Raw genomic sequence first — 13667 nt, forward strand, 5'->3', positions numbered from 1 at the left:
CTCTCTCTCTCTCTCTCTCTCTCTCTCTCTCTCTCTCTCTCTCCCTCCCTCCCTCCCTCTCTCTCTCTTCTGTTCTCCTTCGCGAGATCCCGTCTCCAGAAGAAGATAGAGAGACAATTGCACTGCGATTAAAGTTAATCGACGTCGGAAAGGAATCAGCCCCGGAGCGATCGAAGAGAACTCGGATCCAGCGGATCCACTCGATCCTGCGCTTATCGTCGACCAGGATCGCGTTCCCACCGCGGCACACAATGACCCGGATTAAAGAAAAGCTGGCTTGTAAATCCTGCCAAATTTATGTTGCGCGCGACAAAAAAAACATAACGGATTTATGCACGCATTTCGTTGTTGTTTTCAATCTAATGGACCAATAAAGAGAAGAAATTCTTTCTCGCTCTCCTTCGTCGCACGTGTATCGCGCGTGTGTACGCGACAAGGTCAAAAAAGGATATATGAATAACGATACACCGGACGTACATATCACCTGTGAGATTAATCTCGGTATAATGAAAAGGAAATAAGGTTCATCGTCACGTTTACACTTAAAATTCTGAAACAGGCAGGAAGTAACGGTTGAATTTCTTATGAGTATTTTCTACGAGCTCTCCGGGAGACTGTTTTATGAATTTTAAAACGTGCATCTGCGCATTTCGTATTTTGTGGGTACGTCGTGTTTCCATTTTTATCTCTCTCTGAATTTGACGAATAATAACAAATCCCGGAAACCACGCGCGCGCGATTCAAAAATTTTTTTTAAATAATGCACGATTCATGGAGAGTATTTTTCGTTTTTTAGCCGATTAGTCATAATACCATGAAATACATGATGCGTTGGTCGTCGGTGTTATTACGCAAAAATGTGCGGCGTCGATAGCTTGACGTGCAAAATATGTCATCAAATATGCAGATTATATTCAGTTGATGTTTCCGTAATATTATACAGGTGGATACATTTCCCATTATGTCCCGCTTAAATTTATTTACCAGGCAGTATGCGAGTACGAATGCGTAAGTAGATTACACAAATGGGCCTCTGCAAATTTTAATAGGAAGCCTGCAGGTATTTTCAAATGCGTTCTTTCCGCTCATCTCGCGATACAGTAATATGAGCAACCATCATCGAAAAACGGAATGGTATTCTTGGCGCGTATTCCAGCGCCAAGTACGCCTTTCTGATTCTTAAGCTAAACTTCCTTACACGAGACACTTGTAAGATGAACGGCAGTTGGAATAAAAAAGGTGTACTTAGCGCCCGAAAGAGTCGGGGCCCAGAGATCTGGAAATTATCTATAATGTCGCCGATGACATTATAGATGCGTAATCTAGCGTTACATTAACAACAAAAATCTGTGCCTCATGACTCACGAGTTGACTCCAAAGTCCACGCATCTACGTGTTTCTTAAGTAAACACAGCACTTTTATTTACTAGAGACATTTCGATTGTTCCACGAAACGGCAGTCCCGCGACAATGCAAGGGTACATCGCTAAAAATTCGCACGTCCCGCGGAAAATAGAATCCAGTTCGGAAGAGGAGCGTGATTCCGCTCGTAAATAAACGATCGTGCGACCGAATTCGACCACGCAGCTGACCGGCGGTCAATTCCATTCGGTGCGCTCGTATCTCGCTGCTGGAAATCATTTCCCCGTAAATCTCGCGCGATTTCAATCAATTTTCCTGTCCGCCGGGAAATCGCACCTCCCGGTGTCGCGCGGCTCGGCAAAATTCGCGCGGCGAGTACCGACGCGAGTATCTTCGCACTCACCGATCTCCTCTCGCGTCCGCTGCGAGACTCCTCCTGAAGACGCTGAACCACCGGGTCTAACACGCGCGTCAAGCGAATTCGCGTAGACGGTCACGTGTGCGGCGTCCTCGGGCCGAATTGCACACACACACACACTGAGTCCCAATCCTCGCGCCCTCGCGATCTCAATGCGCGATCTCGCACATGGATGCGCAGGATACGCAACCGTGGTCGCCTCTTGGACGGCACTCTTCGCCTCCTCCGCCTGCCTCCTCCTCGTCGTCGACGCGAAGCAGCGCGTCCGTCACTCGAATCGCGGTGTCTTGTACGTTCGAGAGCTCGATAATCGCAGCCAGAGAAAGAGAGAAACCTACGTGGTGGCGCACACTCGTCTTTTCCGCGCGATTCTTCGACGGAGGATCGAGAACGACTAGCGACGACGCGCTCGCTCGATCGTCTCGCGTACGTAGATCCCGCGCGGCGACACTTGTTGATCCCGCGGCGGCATACTTCCGCGGACAGCGGCGAGAACCACACCTTGCAAGAGACTGTACGAGAAATACAGGCCGAGTTGAAAGGCCCTCGGCCGTGAGACCGAGCTCAGGCCTGTAGCTATCCGCTGGCGGCGCGACCATTCGCGATCGATAACACCACTCGATACCCGGTACGTACCGTCGTGGAGGACGACAAGTGCGACGCCGATTCCTCGTTTTCGTGCTTGATGCTTCCCTGCGCGATCGTGACGCGGGTTTCATGGATCGTGCGCGAAATTCGACCTTTGAGAAGAACCCACTTAGTTAGAAACGCGAATTGTCACACGAGTTTGCATTCTTCGACAAGTGTTCTTCGTTCATATTGCTTTTTGATGATTAAACGGTCGACATTAAATGATGCAGTAGCAATCGATACAGTAGCAAGGTCTGCTTTTCCGACCGCATTTTCCTCCATTTTCTCCGTTTTCTGAGATCTCTCCCTTCCTGCCACTTCCCCCCGACGCTCGGACGTGCACTTATTCCATTTCGAGTACGGAAGATATGGCCGTGAGAAAATGGTCCTTGAGCCGGACGTCTCACGTTCAGGATGTCTTGTCACATCAACGCTCAATGGGTAGCTCTTCGGGCAAAATTAGAGTCGACTTTTCCTCACGGAAAATGTCGGACCAGATATCATTCTTCTCGAGTAACTGCTGACAATTAAAGGTGAAAGGCCTTTCGCGAGGGTGGTAACGAAGACCGTGCCCTTCAGTTAATATCGAGCAGACTTTATTTCGAACGAAAAGTTTATTCGTGACTTTGTGATGTAATATTTAGAACTGAGAACCCGCGAGGAGAGATGACGACCTCTTTCGATATTTCTGTCAGAAGAGAACCGGTCGGTGAATCCGCCAATTAGTGTCAATATGACCACACATAGATAATTCTTGCGTATATTTCAAGTTCTACAAAAATCGGCGAGAATTTCGCGATATTATTTGTGCCATCAGTTCTTCCCGTTCAGGTCACCCGCGTTTAAGCCGGCACTGAAATTCGCCGAGAGAGAGAGAGGGACTAACGACTCTGCCACCAAAACGGTACGACGGAACGTACCGTACATTCACCACTGGTCGCGTTCGCCACTCGTCGTTCACCTGAGTTTTATCGGCGTATTTTTGTCATTCTCTCTCGCATTCTGTCCCGCATACCGCCGGCGTCTCGTCGAATACAAGAAACGTAAATGGTATACGACGAATTAGACGCCGGGGATCGATCTCCGGGGATAGTGCTCGCTCGACTGCAAATTCGTCTTTTCTTCCGAGACCTCACAACCGTGTCCCTTAAAATTGCAGCGTTCAGGAGCCGCACGAGCATTAAGTACGATAACATTGTAGGGAATATCACGTGTGTAAATTTGCTTTTTTTCCGAATACCACACGGAAATGCTCGTGAATAAATGTGAAGAGCGTGAAACGAGCCACTTGCCACTCGAATACTCGATGAAGAGAAGACGGTGAAACGCGAAAGAACTAATAACGCTTCTGCATGAAGTATTTCTTTAATTTACAACGCGAAGACACGTGGCCCCCTCCGCCCCCACTTCCCCCCAAACTCTTTTTCATCAGCGTGACGAGATAAATCCAGGATTCAAGATGACTAAGCTCTTCTTAACGTGTATTAATTCGAGACTGGAAGATTTAAACGCGCTGGAAATATGGAAAAGAAAGAATGGAAAGGGAAAAGAAAGGATCGCGCAGCTTAATGAAAGCTTCAACGCGACTCCTTCACGCAATCGCGGGGAGAAATTGCTAATGCGAATTAACGATTAGAAAATCTGCCGGCGCACTTTGTATTGGCACGCGGTTTACTTTTACCGGACGGTGTGAATTGATAAAACCGGTTCCGCCGAGAGTCGCGCTTCGAGAAATGCGCACATTTATCCTGCTTATCAATCTGCGTTCCGCATAACGAATTACTTTATCTATCCTTTGTAAAAACAGCGTTAAATATTATAATTTTTTGCAATAACTTATCTTATCTTTTACACGGTACGGCTATTTCACTAAAAGATAACGCGGAATCTTCCGGGATGAAGAATTCATTACGTTCGTCTCAATGCTACGATTTACATTGCACTTATCAAAAGTGTAATTTTTTCCACTTTATGACGATAAACCTGTGTCTTTTTACAATGCAGCTAATGCATCGCTGAGATAAATCAACCAGCTTAATCTCGAGTTATCTTAAACACATTTTTTTATAAAGTTAAGATTGTGTAGATGTGTGTTGTAAAACAATAAGAAGTTTTGCAACAAGTAATGTTCATTCGTTTTTAAGTGTGAATTTTTAGCGATTTAAAAATAAGCTCAATGAAGACAAAAATGACGGATTTTCTGTTATGTTCGATTGTTATTTGTAATCTCGATTTTTGCGTAACAAGAAACCGATAAATAATGAGCGGAAAGGATTTTCTGAATTTACCGTTTGCTCGTCGACTTCGCAGTTTCCGTGACATTCGATAGAGGCCGGCTGTTTACGCGATTCACAACTTCGTGGTGCTTTACATCGAGTGCAATGTATAATGCACATCTGCATAAAAATAAAACTATTTTTTTTCCTTTAAATTGTAAGGATGGAATGTTTTTGCGGTAGTGCGTTTGACACAATGATTTGCAGAAATTCTTCAATTGTTCGAGTTCATAACGCCTTGATAACGGACTTATAAATAAAGACTCATAAACAATTGATTAATCTTTATTGTTAATTTAAATACCGAGGGGTAAACTCGGTAATGCTGAGCAATGCGTTTATTACATTTTTCAGCCACGATGTAATGCGCGGATTAAATAGAAAAAACAACGCGAGCTAATAAAGAATTTATCGGCAGAAGAACAAAAGAGCAATTCGCGAGTGTAATAACCATAAAACTTTTACTTGTCGGAGACAAGCTTTTTTTAAGCTTTAAGCCTGAAGCCGTAAGAAACTGACTCATTATTTTCTTTATATTTGTAATTTCTTCTTTCTTTAGTCGTTCAATTTCTTACGGTTTCAGGCTTAAAGCTTAAAAAAAGCTTAAGTTTTATAGCTTAAGTTTTCATTGTAGATCCCGCTTAGTATATTATTCCGCGTGACAAAATGGCATTTTTCATGAATATCAAAGGTAGAGTCTTGATAAACCCCGGGTGCCGAATACTTCAGCTACGTCCGTGATAATCGATACGAACTTTCTTGTTGTCCAGTCAGCCGCGCCAGAAATGACACCACTCGCGTCGCAAACGAAGAACATTCAACGCGGAAAATTGCTTCCGCGGAAGTATGAGAATGCATCTTGCAGAATTATCCTTATTTATCGGCGCGTGACGTGCGCACGTGTGCGCCCGTCTACACGTGGACGCGCGTGTACGTGTGCGCGCGCGCGCGCTTGCCTTCTCACATTATCTCGTCAGCTTTCTGTATATTTTACATCCTAAATAAAATTTTACATCGCGCACGCCTGAAAACTCCATCCTTACTGTTTACCGTGAAACCTTGTATCTATTATTAAAACCTGTTATGCGATGTTGTGCGCATACACACACACACACACACATTGAACGACATACATGCACATTGAACGACTTCACAGCGCCTAAAGTTTACGTAGGAAGACGCTTTCAAGTTGCATGACGTGTACCCGTCACTGATCCCACCATAACGCATGCGTACCGTGCAACGTAAGAGCGTACTGCCCGAGGTTGTGCAATGCCAGGATCCTAATGATAATTCATCCCGAATGAAGCGTATAGTTTGCCGCGGTTCTCCGAATGTGATTTACTTATTAATCTCAATAATATTGACGCATTGTCGACTGGCTGCTTTCAATATCGCCCAGCTCTTGTTTCGACCATTGTCCAAACACGAGATAACAATGACGGACTGATGAAACACGAGTTTTCGGCTGAGCAGTCAACAGTGTGTCAACGTCGACTATTATCGACACGAATCGACTCTCAACTTAATATCTCTATCGCGAGTGACATGAAGCGTGCATGGATTTAGCCTCACATGGATATGATTGTCCCTACGATTCTCTACCTTGTGCACCGTCGTATATGCTCCGGTGCATGTTGGATTCCTCCTAGCATTGAACGCGGTAAACTAGTTGCGTGCATGATCCCTAGGCCGCATTACTTCTTGCCCGGCTCCTTTCATGCATCAATCGGAAGTGCATCGAGAGCGCGGTTTATCGAGGTGTGTTCCCATCTGTCGATCATTCATATTGTTTGCGCCCAATAGATACTTCCTTCACAATGCAGCTGACCGACCATGACTGCGAACTTCGTATGAAGTTTCCAACGTTATCAGGCAGCGCTCCAAGCAGCAGACCGAGAGTAGCGTACGGCGCGCCGGTTAATGCGCACGCGAGCGACCGCGTGAATCACGCACCGTGTGAAGTGAGCTTAAGCCCGCAATTCGCAGTAACGTGTCGCGCTCGCCTCATGAATTCGTCAGGACGATGCGAGTAACCCATCTCGGGCTGATTTATTCATCGGACTGTTTAGAGTACTGAGGCGAGAACACGTGGACAGAAAAGTACCGCGAGACAAGTCCGAGGTATTCGCGGATGATGAGGGATTCAGGAAAGTGCGCGCTCAGCGCGCTACAGGTGCGCATGAGCGTCGAAGAGCGGTGGACCAGCGACTGGACGCTTCTCTCTTAGAGACGATACCGTGCCGATCTACGTGGTCGTTTCGCGGGGGAAATTCAACGCACCGTCGCGATTGCATCATCCGATCTCTCACGTCGAGCGAGTTCGACCCGACCTTCGGCGATTGCACAGTCATGTCGCTGTTCGCCTGTTGCGTCCGTCGGGTGAGTTGTTTGTCGACGACACGACCCGACCGCAAATGTAAGCGCGCGTACAGTCGCTTATCTCTTCCGCGACGATAATCCCTACTCGCGTGGCTTGTCTTTCCGAGTGATCTGCGCTACTGCGCGCTATCTGCGAGGTGAATTTCGAGGGAGTCGATCGGGAAATGTGCGCGCCAGCCGTCTTTCGCAGAGCCGCGCGAGCTTCGACAGGTGATTCGCGTGTGACAGACACAAAGTGATTTATCCATTTACTCGCATCTCTCCTCCAGCGAGAGAGTCCAGCTAGATTCGTTGAAGGATATACCGCGACCGAATCGAATTTCCCTCTGAGTCGAAGAAACCGGAAATCACAGTCGAGTGCGCGGCGCCGAGCAGCCATCGAATTTCTTTGAAATTTTCTCTAGTCGTCTTTCGATCAGATCATTTTCCCGAAGCACCTGTGTATTCGCGAGAAATCTCCAAGTTCAGCGGTAAGAAATACTAAATAAGAAACAAATGTTCGCGCGCGCGCGCGAAGTTTGGGACGATTAAATAATTAAATCGTACTGGTGCTTGCTGTTGAATCGATCGTTGGGTCAACTTCATTGACGCTTGTCCGTCTTCTTTTGTGCCTAAAATTACAACAGCCAACCACAAGTCGCGAACAATATCGACAGTTATTTAACAATGCAAGACAGCCTTGACGCCTTGGCTCACCCCTGTCGTTCAAGTGGCAGAATCGGTAAATAGAAAAATGAAGTAAACTGTAGGGCCGCCACGGACACCAATATACGTGCGTGAGTGTGTGGCTCGTATGTGTGTTTGTCTGCGTGGACATGTGGCGTGTATCTACGCGCGCGCCCACGAAGAGAGTGAACGTCAAGCCGCTCGCTAGGATGAACAGATACATTTTACGCTACTTAACGGATTTTATGCTCAAGTGTCAAAGCGACCGGCGTCCTTGTCGTAATCAACGGGGGTTGTATTAATAGCACGGCGATTCACTGTTTTGCAAATTTTTCTTAGAATCGATCTCGTAGCTTTTTGATCCGCCGTCGATGCGGCGCGAAGTCGTAACAGTCAGCGGCGCGTACCAATTTGCAAGTAAATCACGTCGCGAATGAATCATCGGCCAACAGCGACTCGCGACTTTCCTCCTGACTCGAGATTCCGCGCAGTGTGGTAAAAAATCTCGCCTAGCAGCAGCGGTAGTATTGAGAGGGGATAATGCATGCAAACATGCTCGTGTACATGTGCGCTCCGAACTAGAGACCCTATAACAGTCTGGCCATCAGAGGAATTCTGGCAAAAAATTATAAAATTATAAATCCTTCGAGAGAGAAAGATATATATCCTAGAAAGTCTCTAGGAAATATATATCTTTCTCTCTCGAAGAATTTATAGGGTCTCTACTTCGAACTAAGTTCAGTAGCCCTATTCTGTAACTCGTTATTGGAGTTAACGACAGTTTCGTTATCGTTGCACAGCTTTTGTATACCGTAGAAAAGCTGTGCAACGATAACGAAACTGTCGTTAACTTCAATAACGAGTTACAGAATTCTAGCACTGGACTCTTATTCTTAACCCTTTGTGTCACAAATTTTTCTATCAGACCTATTTTTTCTGTAATAGTATACTCGGTCGTTTTTGGGGTCGTTGATTACGAATCCAAAATCAGAAAACTTCAAACTTCAAAATGGCGGAGTCAATATGGCGGACCAATAATTCAAAATAATTTTTATTTTTATGTAAAGTAGTATTCGGGGCTTTCTCGGGTCGCTGATTACGAATTCGAAATCAAAATTGTAAAATTCATAATGGCGGATCCAATATGGCCGATTAATAATTTAAAAATAATTTTTTTATGAAAATGTGTATCTAGACCAATATACTAATTTTAATAAAATTAGACTTAGGATTAAATCTAGGAGGACGATGACGTGGCAAGATTTTAGTTTAGTTCATTGTTATTTTCATTATATTTTATGTATTTTTTTGTGTTTTTATGTTTGTGTTTTATATATTTTTTGTGTTTTTTATATTTTTATATATTTGTTTTTTTTATATTTTATATATTTTTAAATTTTTTTCTTATATTTATCTTATATTTTTTTTCTTATATTATAACCTTATATTTTTATATTTTTCGCTCTTCTATATTTTTTGTACTTTTTGTTTGTATTTTCATACATTTATAATTTTAGAAAAAATACTATTTATTAAAACTGACCATAAAGAACGCGTGAATGTTACTCTAAAATCAAAATATTTGCAGTTATGTCGCAAACTAAGAATGATAACTGATAAAACAATTTTTCTTTGAAGACAAACAAAGTGGCACTTTGAATTCTCTACAACTCCATGAAGTTCTTTGCTCGTTATATATGTCACTGCAATTGGCACAGCGCCTTCGCTTTCCTGTGACATTATGTTCAAGCATATGCAATGATGCAGAACGCCTCTTTTCTAGTGATACTTGAGGTTTGTGAGGACCAATAATTTTCGGTTCACTTTTCCTACCTTTCTTAGGTACTACAGTTCTACCTACCAACCCATCAACGATAGCCAATCTAAAACGTTTCAATTTCAGGTTCTCTTTGTTGCCTTGCTCAACGTAAATAACATATGCATTTGTGACAGAAATATCGACAAGGTGCCAGAAAATTCTGTGCCACCATTTCTTAGACTTTCTGTTGATTTGGTAAGTAGATTTTACCATGTCAGCTTTGTCCACATATTCTATGTGCCTGTTGTAGTTAGCGACAAGCATTGGGCAACTTACAGGCAGTAACGAACCATCTTTTTGCCTTCGATTGACGGTTGTTACTTCGCAAGAATTATGGAAGTTAGATAAAAACGAAACCTTCCATTATTATCATTTATTTATTATCCTTCCATTTTACTCATCAAAGACCTGTGAAAGAAGTGCGGTACTCACTATCACCTCTAACCATTTGCTTGTCAGATTTTTGTTGTTTTGATAGTCCAACACGATTTGGACGAACAGTTCCATAAGCGAAAATTCCGTCAGCTCTAAAAAATTCACAAGATCGACGCTTGTAAAAAAAATTGTCAAAATAAACTTCGTGAAAATTACCAACAATTTCTCGCGTGAGATCTCGCACAATTCGAACACCCAATGATTTTTTAGTACTATTATCTGTTTTCCCTGTGTAAATTTGAAATTCACAAACAATCAGTTCGGTCAGCGCGAATCCAAATTTTATAACCTCGTTTTATTGATTTAGTCGCATTGTATTGTTTCATTGTGTTCCTTCCTTTAAATTTTATCAACGATTCGTCCACAGATTGATGCTGATTTGGTTTAAAACAACTTTTAAAAGTTTGATTTAATTTTGTTACCATCGGCCTTATTTTGTATAATTTATCGTAACCAAGTTCTCCTTTTTTTCTTTTCTTTACCGTTTTCGTTTACATGCAAATGACTGAGCAAAAATCCGAATCGATTTACAGTCATAAGACTACTTATATACGGGTCATTGAGCTGCGGATTCATGGATCAGTAATCTTTATATGATGGAAGTCTTTTGACACTCATCAAGATATTGATACCTAAAAATACAAGCATCTCGCTTTTTGAAACGGATTCCAAGTTGCTCTTTTATATATATATATATATATATATATATATATATATATATATATTTGTTTAATAAAACAACCGTGCTATATGCAACTAAACTCGTTTACTTTTATGATACTGTGTGGTAATACTAAGCTGTATGATAGAACATAAACAATTATTAGCGGACATATAAGGCCGAATGCTCGTGTCGGCGTGGAGTAGAATGAAATAAACAAAGAAGTTTCAATGTGTGGAACATCAGGCAAAAGAGCGTGCATCGACGCGTTCAAAATTCAAAACTTTTGACTCCGATTCAAGCTCAACAACCTCAACAAGAAAAACAAACATATAGTAATTTTCATAAAAAGTAAAACTTGTCGATTTATTGATCCATCATATTGGATCGATCATTTTGAATTTTGCAATTCTGACTTTGGATTCGTAATCAGCGATCCAAAAAACTCCCGAGTGTACTATTAAAACAAATATATCTGAAACAAAAGTTTGTGACACAAAGAATTAATTATAATTTTTTACAACTAAACGATACTGTAAAAAAAATCTTAAAAAATTCTGAAAAATACTTTAGAGCCTTTTGAATAAGTACTTAAATCGGTGTTTTTTTATTGACAATAGTTTAGTAGAAAATGCACTTTTTCCATAAAAAGAGCAAATTTTGAACATTTTTTTTATTTATAGTAACTTTGCGAATGCAAATTTATGATCGTTCCTTTATATTTTACACTTGTTGATGTAACTGGGAACACTATAGAAACAAATACATCTGTACCTTTTATCAATAAATACGTTAAAATAATTAAAAACTAAACGGAAAAAGGTGGAACGTTGAGAGTCCCATCATGACACAAAGGATTAAAATAGTTGCGTATATGTAGGTTTTACTACGCAGGTTTAATCATACCATAAAATAGCTGCGCAATGAAAATTACATATACGCAAAAATTTCAAGAATATAGGCCCAGAGCGCACATGTACACGGGCATGTTTGTGTGCGTCATCTCTCAATGCTACCGGTGCTACTGGCGAGATTTCTGAGCGAGATTCCGCGTCACACTGGGAAATCCCGCGTCGACGTCTTCACATTTGGCCGCGACCTTGGCAGACGTCTCCGCGCTCTCACCGACGTGTCTTCGTCCTATGGAGATAAACTCGCGATTTTGTCGTCTCGCAGAATAATCGGCGAACGGACGAGATGCATCAGCAGGCGTTGATAAAAGAGCCACCGGAAATATCGTGGGAGAATAGCCTAGGCTCGCCCAGCGGCGTGCCCTTCGATGACGACACGAAGGAGCTACTGAAGAAATGCTTGGACGTTTCCATACCTCCGCCGACCAGCCTGTCGGAGTTAATCAAGCGGAGCAACGCGTTTCCTATCAAGTTCCCTATCAACACCATGAGGTTCACCGCTCTGAAAGACAGGGGGATCAACCCGGAGACCATTGAGGTTTGCGCAAATTAGCAACAATGCTTCTAGTCACGGTCCAAGCGACGGGTTAAGTTATGACTCGAGCATTCAGAGCGAGTCGAGCGAAAGTTTTTAACGTACGATCTCGTTGTCGCTCGTACGACTTCACTTACGATCATTGTGCGCATGATACTTTGGTAATGCCAACGCGAATTTCACGTCCTTGTCGACGACATTTTCCAGTTAAACGCCAACTCGGCGTACCCTCTGATACACGAGGCGATGTTACCGCTAGTCGCACGATGGCTGAAGCAGAAACGACTCTATGGCAGTTCAGTCGAGCAAGCTCTCTACAGGGACATGAGCCTCGTCCAGTTTATCCATCGCCTGCTGGAGAAGAGAGCGGTCTTTTTCTACGGCTCAAACGATCGATGGATGTTAATCGACAACAAGACTGGCGTCGACGGCTGGGAGAACGTCGGTACAGATCACGAGAAGGAGCCGTTAGTGAGTACAATAATTCTCTCACACAATCAGGTGATGCTCCATAAGCAAGTTGCGTAATAATTATCGAATTGCTCGAACTATAATAAGACGAGAATAACAAGCTCAATAAGAGACTAAAATAGGAGACAAAAATCACGAGGTTAATGAATAAATTATTGTCAAAATTTATCGTGGCAAATACGAGTTAATGTGTAAACTCTTCCACAAATATATACAGGGTGTCCCACACTCTCCTTCTCACATTAAGCGAGAATGTAGAACGGATTGAGGTGAATATAAAAATCCTATACCGTTTTGCGATATCCGCAATAATAGTCGAGATATTAATTAAGAAAGATTGGTGAATGATCACGCGCGATATAGTAGATGAGCTGCAGTGGCGTCGTCTACCGTTGTATACTTATACATTAAGTCAAATTGAACAAAAATGTCCTTTGCCATTTTGTAAGTGACTACATAGATTTTTAGATATTAATTAAAGAAAATTTGTGCATTATGGTACACAATATATGTAACATATGCGTGTAATAATTTTCTTTAATATCTAAAAATCTAAGGTAAACGTCTCAGTGGTCGAACATATATATCCCAATGATTGACATATTGGTTTTGTATTTTTCTTTGTTGAAATGTTTTTCAATATACAAAAAATATAATAAATGAAAAGAAATATTTAGTTACTTTGTGATTTTGTTTCATTTATTGATAAGCATCTTAACAAACACAAGTATATTATTAGTAATTCAATTATCGCTACACGTTCAATCACTAGGACGTTTACCTTATGTGGTCATTTGCAAAATGATAGAGAACTTTTTTGTTCAGTTTGACTTAATATATAAGTAGACAACGGCAGACAACGTCACTGCAGCTCATCTACCATATCGCGTATGATCATTCACCAATCTTTTTTCGTTGACTGTTAATTGTTGTTATATCTATACGTTCATCAAATACAATACGATTTTGTGCGATACAATTTATTCTCCTTCAAAAGTGAATTCGAGTGAATGATATTGTACTTTGAAATTGGAAGTAAAGCGGTTACGGGATATATATATATATATATATATATATATATATATATATATATATATATAT

General features: G+C 42.0%; 2 protein-coding genes across 12 annotated transcripts in view; one reads left to right on the forward strand and one right to left on the reverse strand.

Annotated features, from left to right (window-relative positions):
* Positions 1-6337, reverse strand: part of LOC116846040 (putative ferric-chelate reductase 1 homolog) — a 27191-nt gene extending 20854 nt beyond the window's left edge. The window contains exon 1 of one of the 2 annotated variants that reach the window (XM_032819385.1): positions 6292-6337. In XM_032819385.1, coding sequence (XP_032675276.1) covers positions 6292-6322 — 31 coding nt within the window. In that variant the 5' untranslated portion in view covers positions 6323-6337. Of the gene's footprint in view, positions 1-1765; positions 2304-6291 lie in introns of those variants that run through there. The other variant, XM_032819403.1, reaches the window with a different exon arrangement.
* The window catches only part of LOC116846058, a 54316-nt gene that overhangs the window by 35990 nt on the left and 4659 nt on the right, over positions 1-13667 (forward strand). For 3 of the 10 annotated variants that reach the window (XM_032819445.1, XM_032819472.1, XM_032819482.1), the window contains exons 3-4: positions 11826-12098; positions 12303-12566. In XM_032819445.1, coding sequence (XP_032675336.1) covers positions 11826-12098; positions 12303-12566 — 537 coding nt within the window. The other 7 variants (XM_032819436.1, XM_032819416.1, XM_032819427.1 and 4 more) reach the window with 6 other exon arrangements.

This window comes from Odontomachus brunneus, unplaced genomic scaffold (genome assembly GCF_010583005.1).
Source record: "Odontomachus brunneus isolate Ranch 3 - 2012 unplaced genomic scaffold, Obru_v1 Obru_scaffold_004, whole genome shotgun sequence".
NCBI lineage: Eukaryota > Metazoa > Arthropoda > Insecta > Hymenoptera > Formicidae > Odontomachus > Odontomachus brunneus.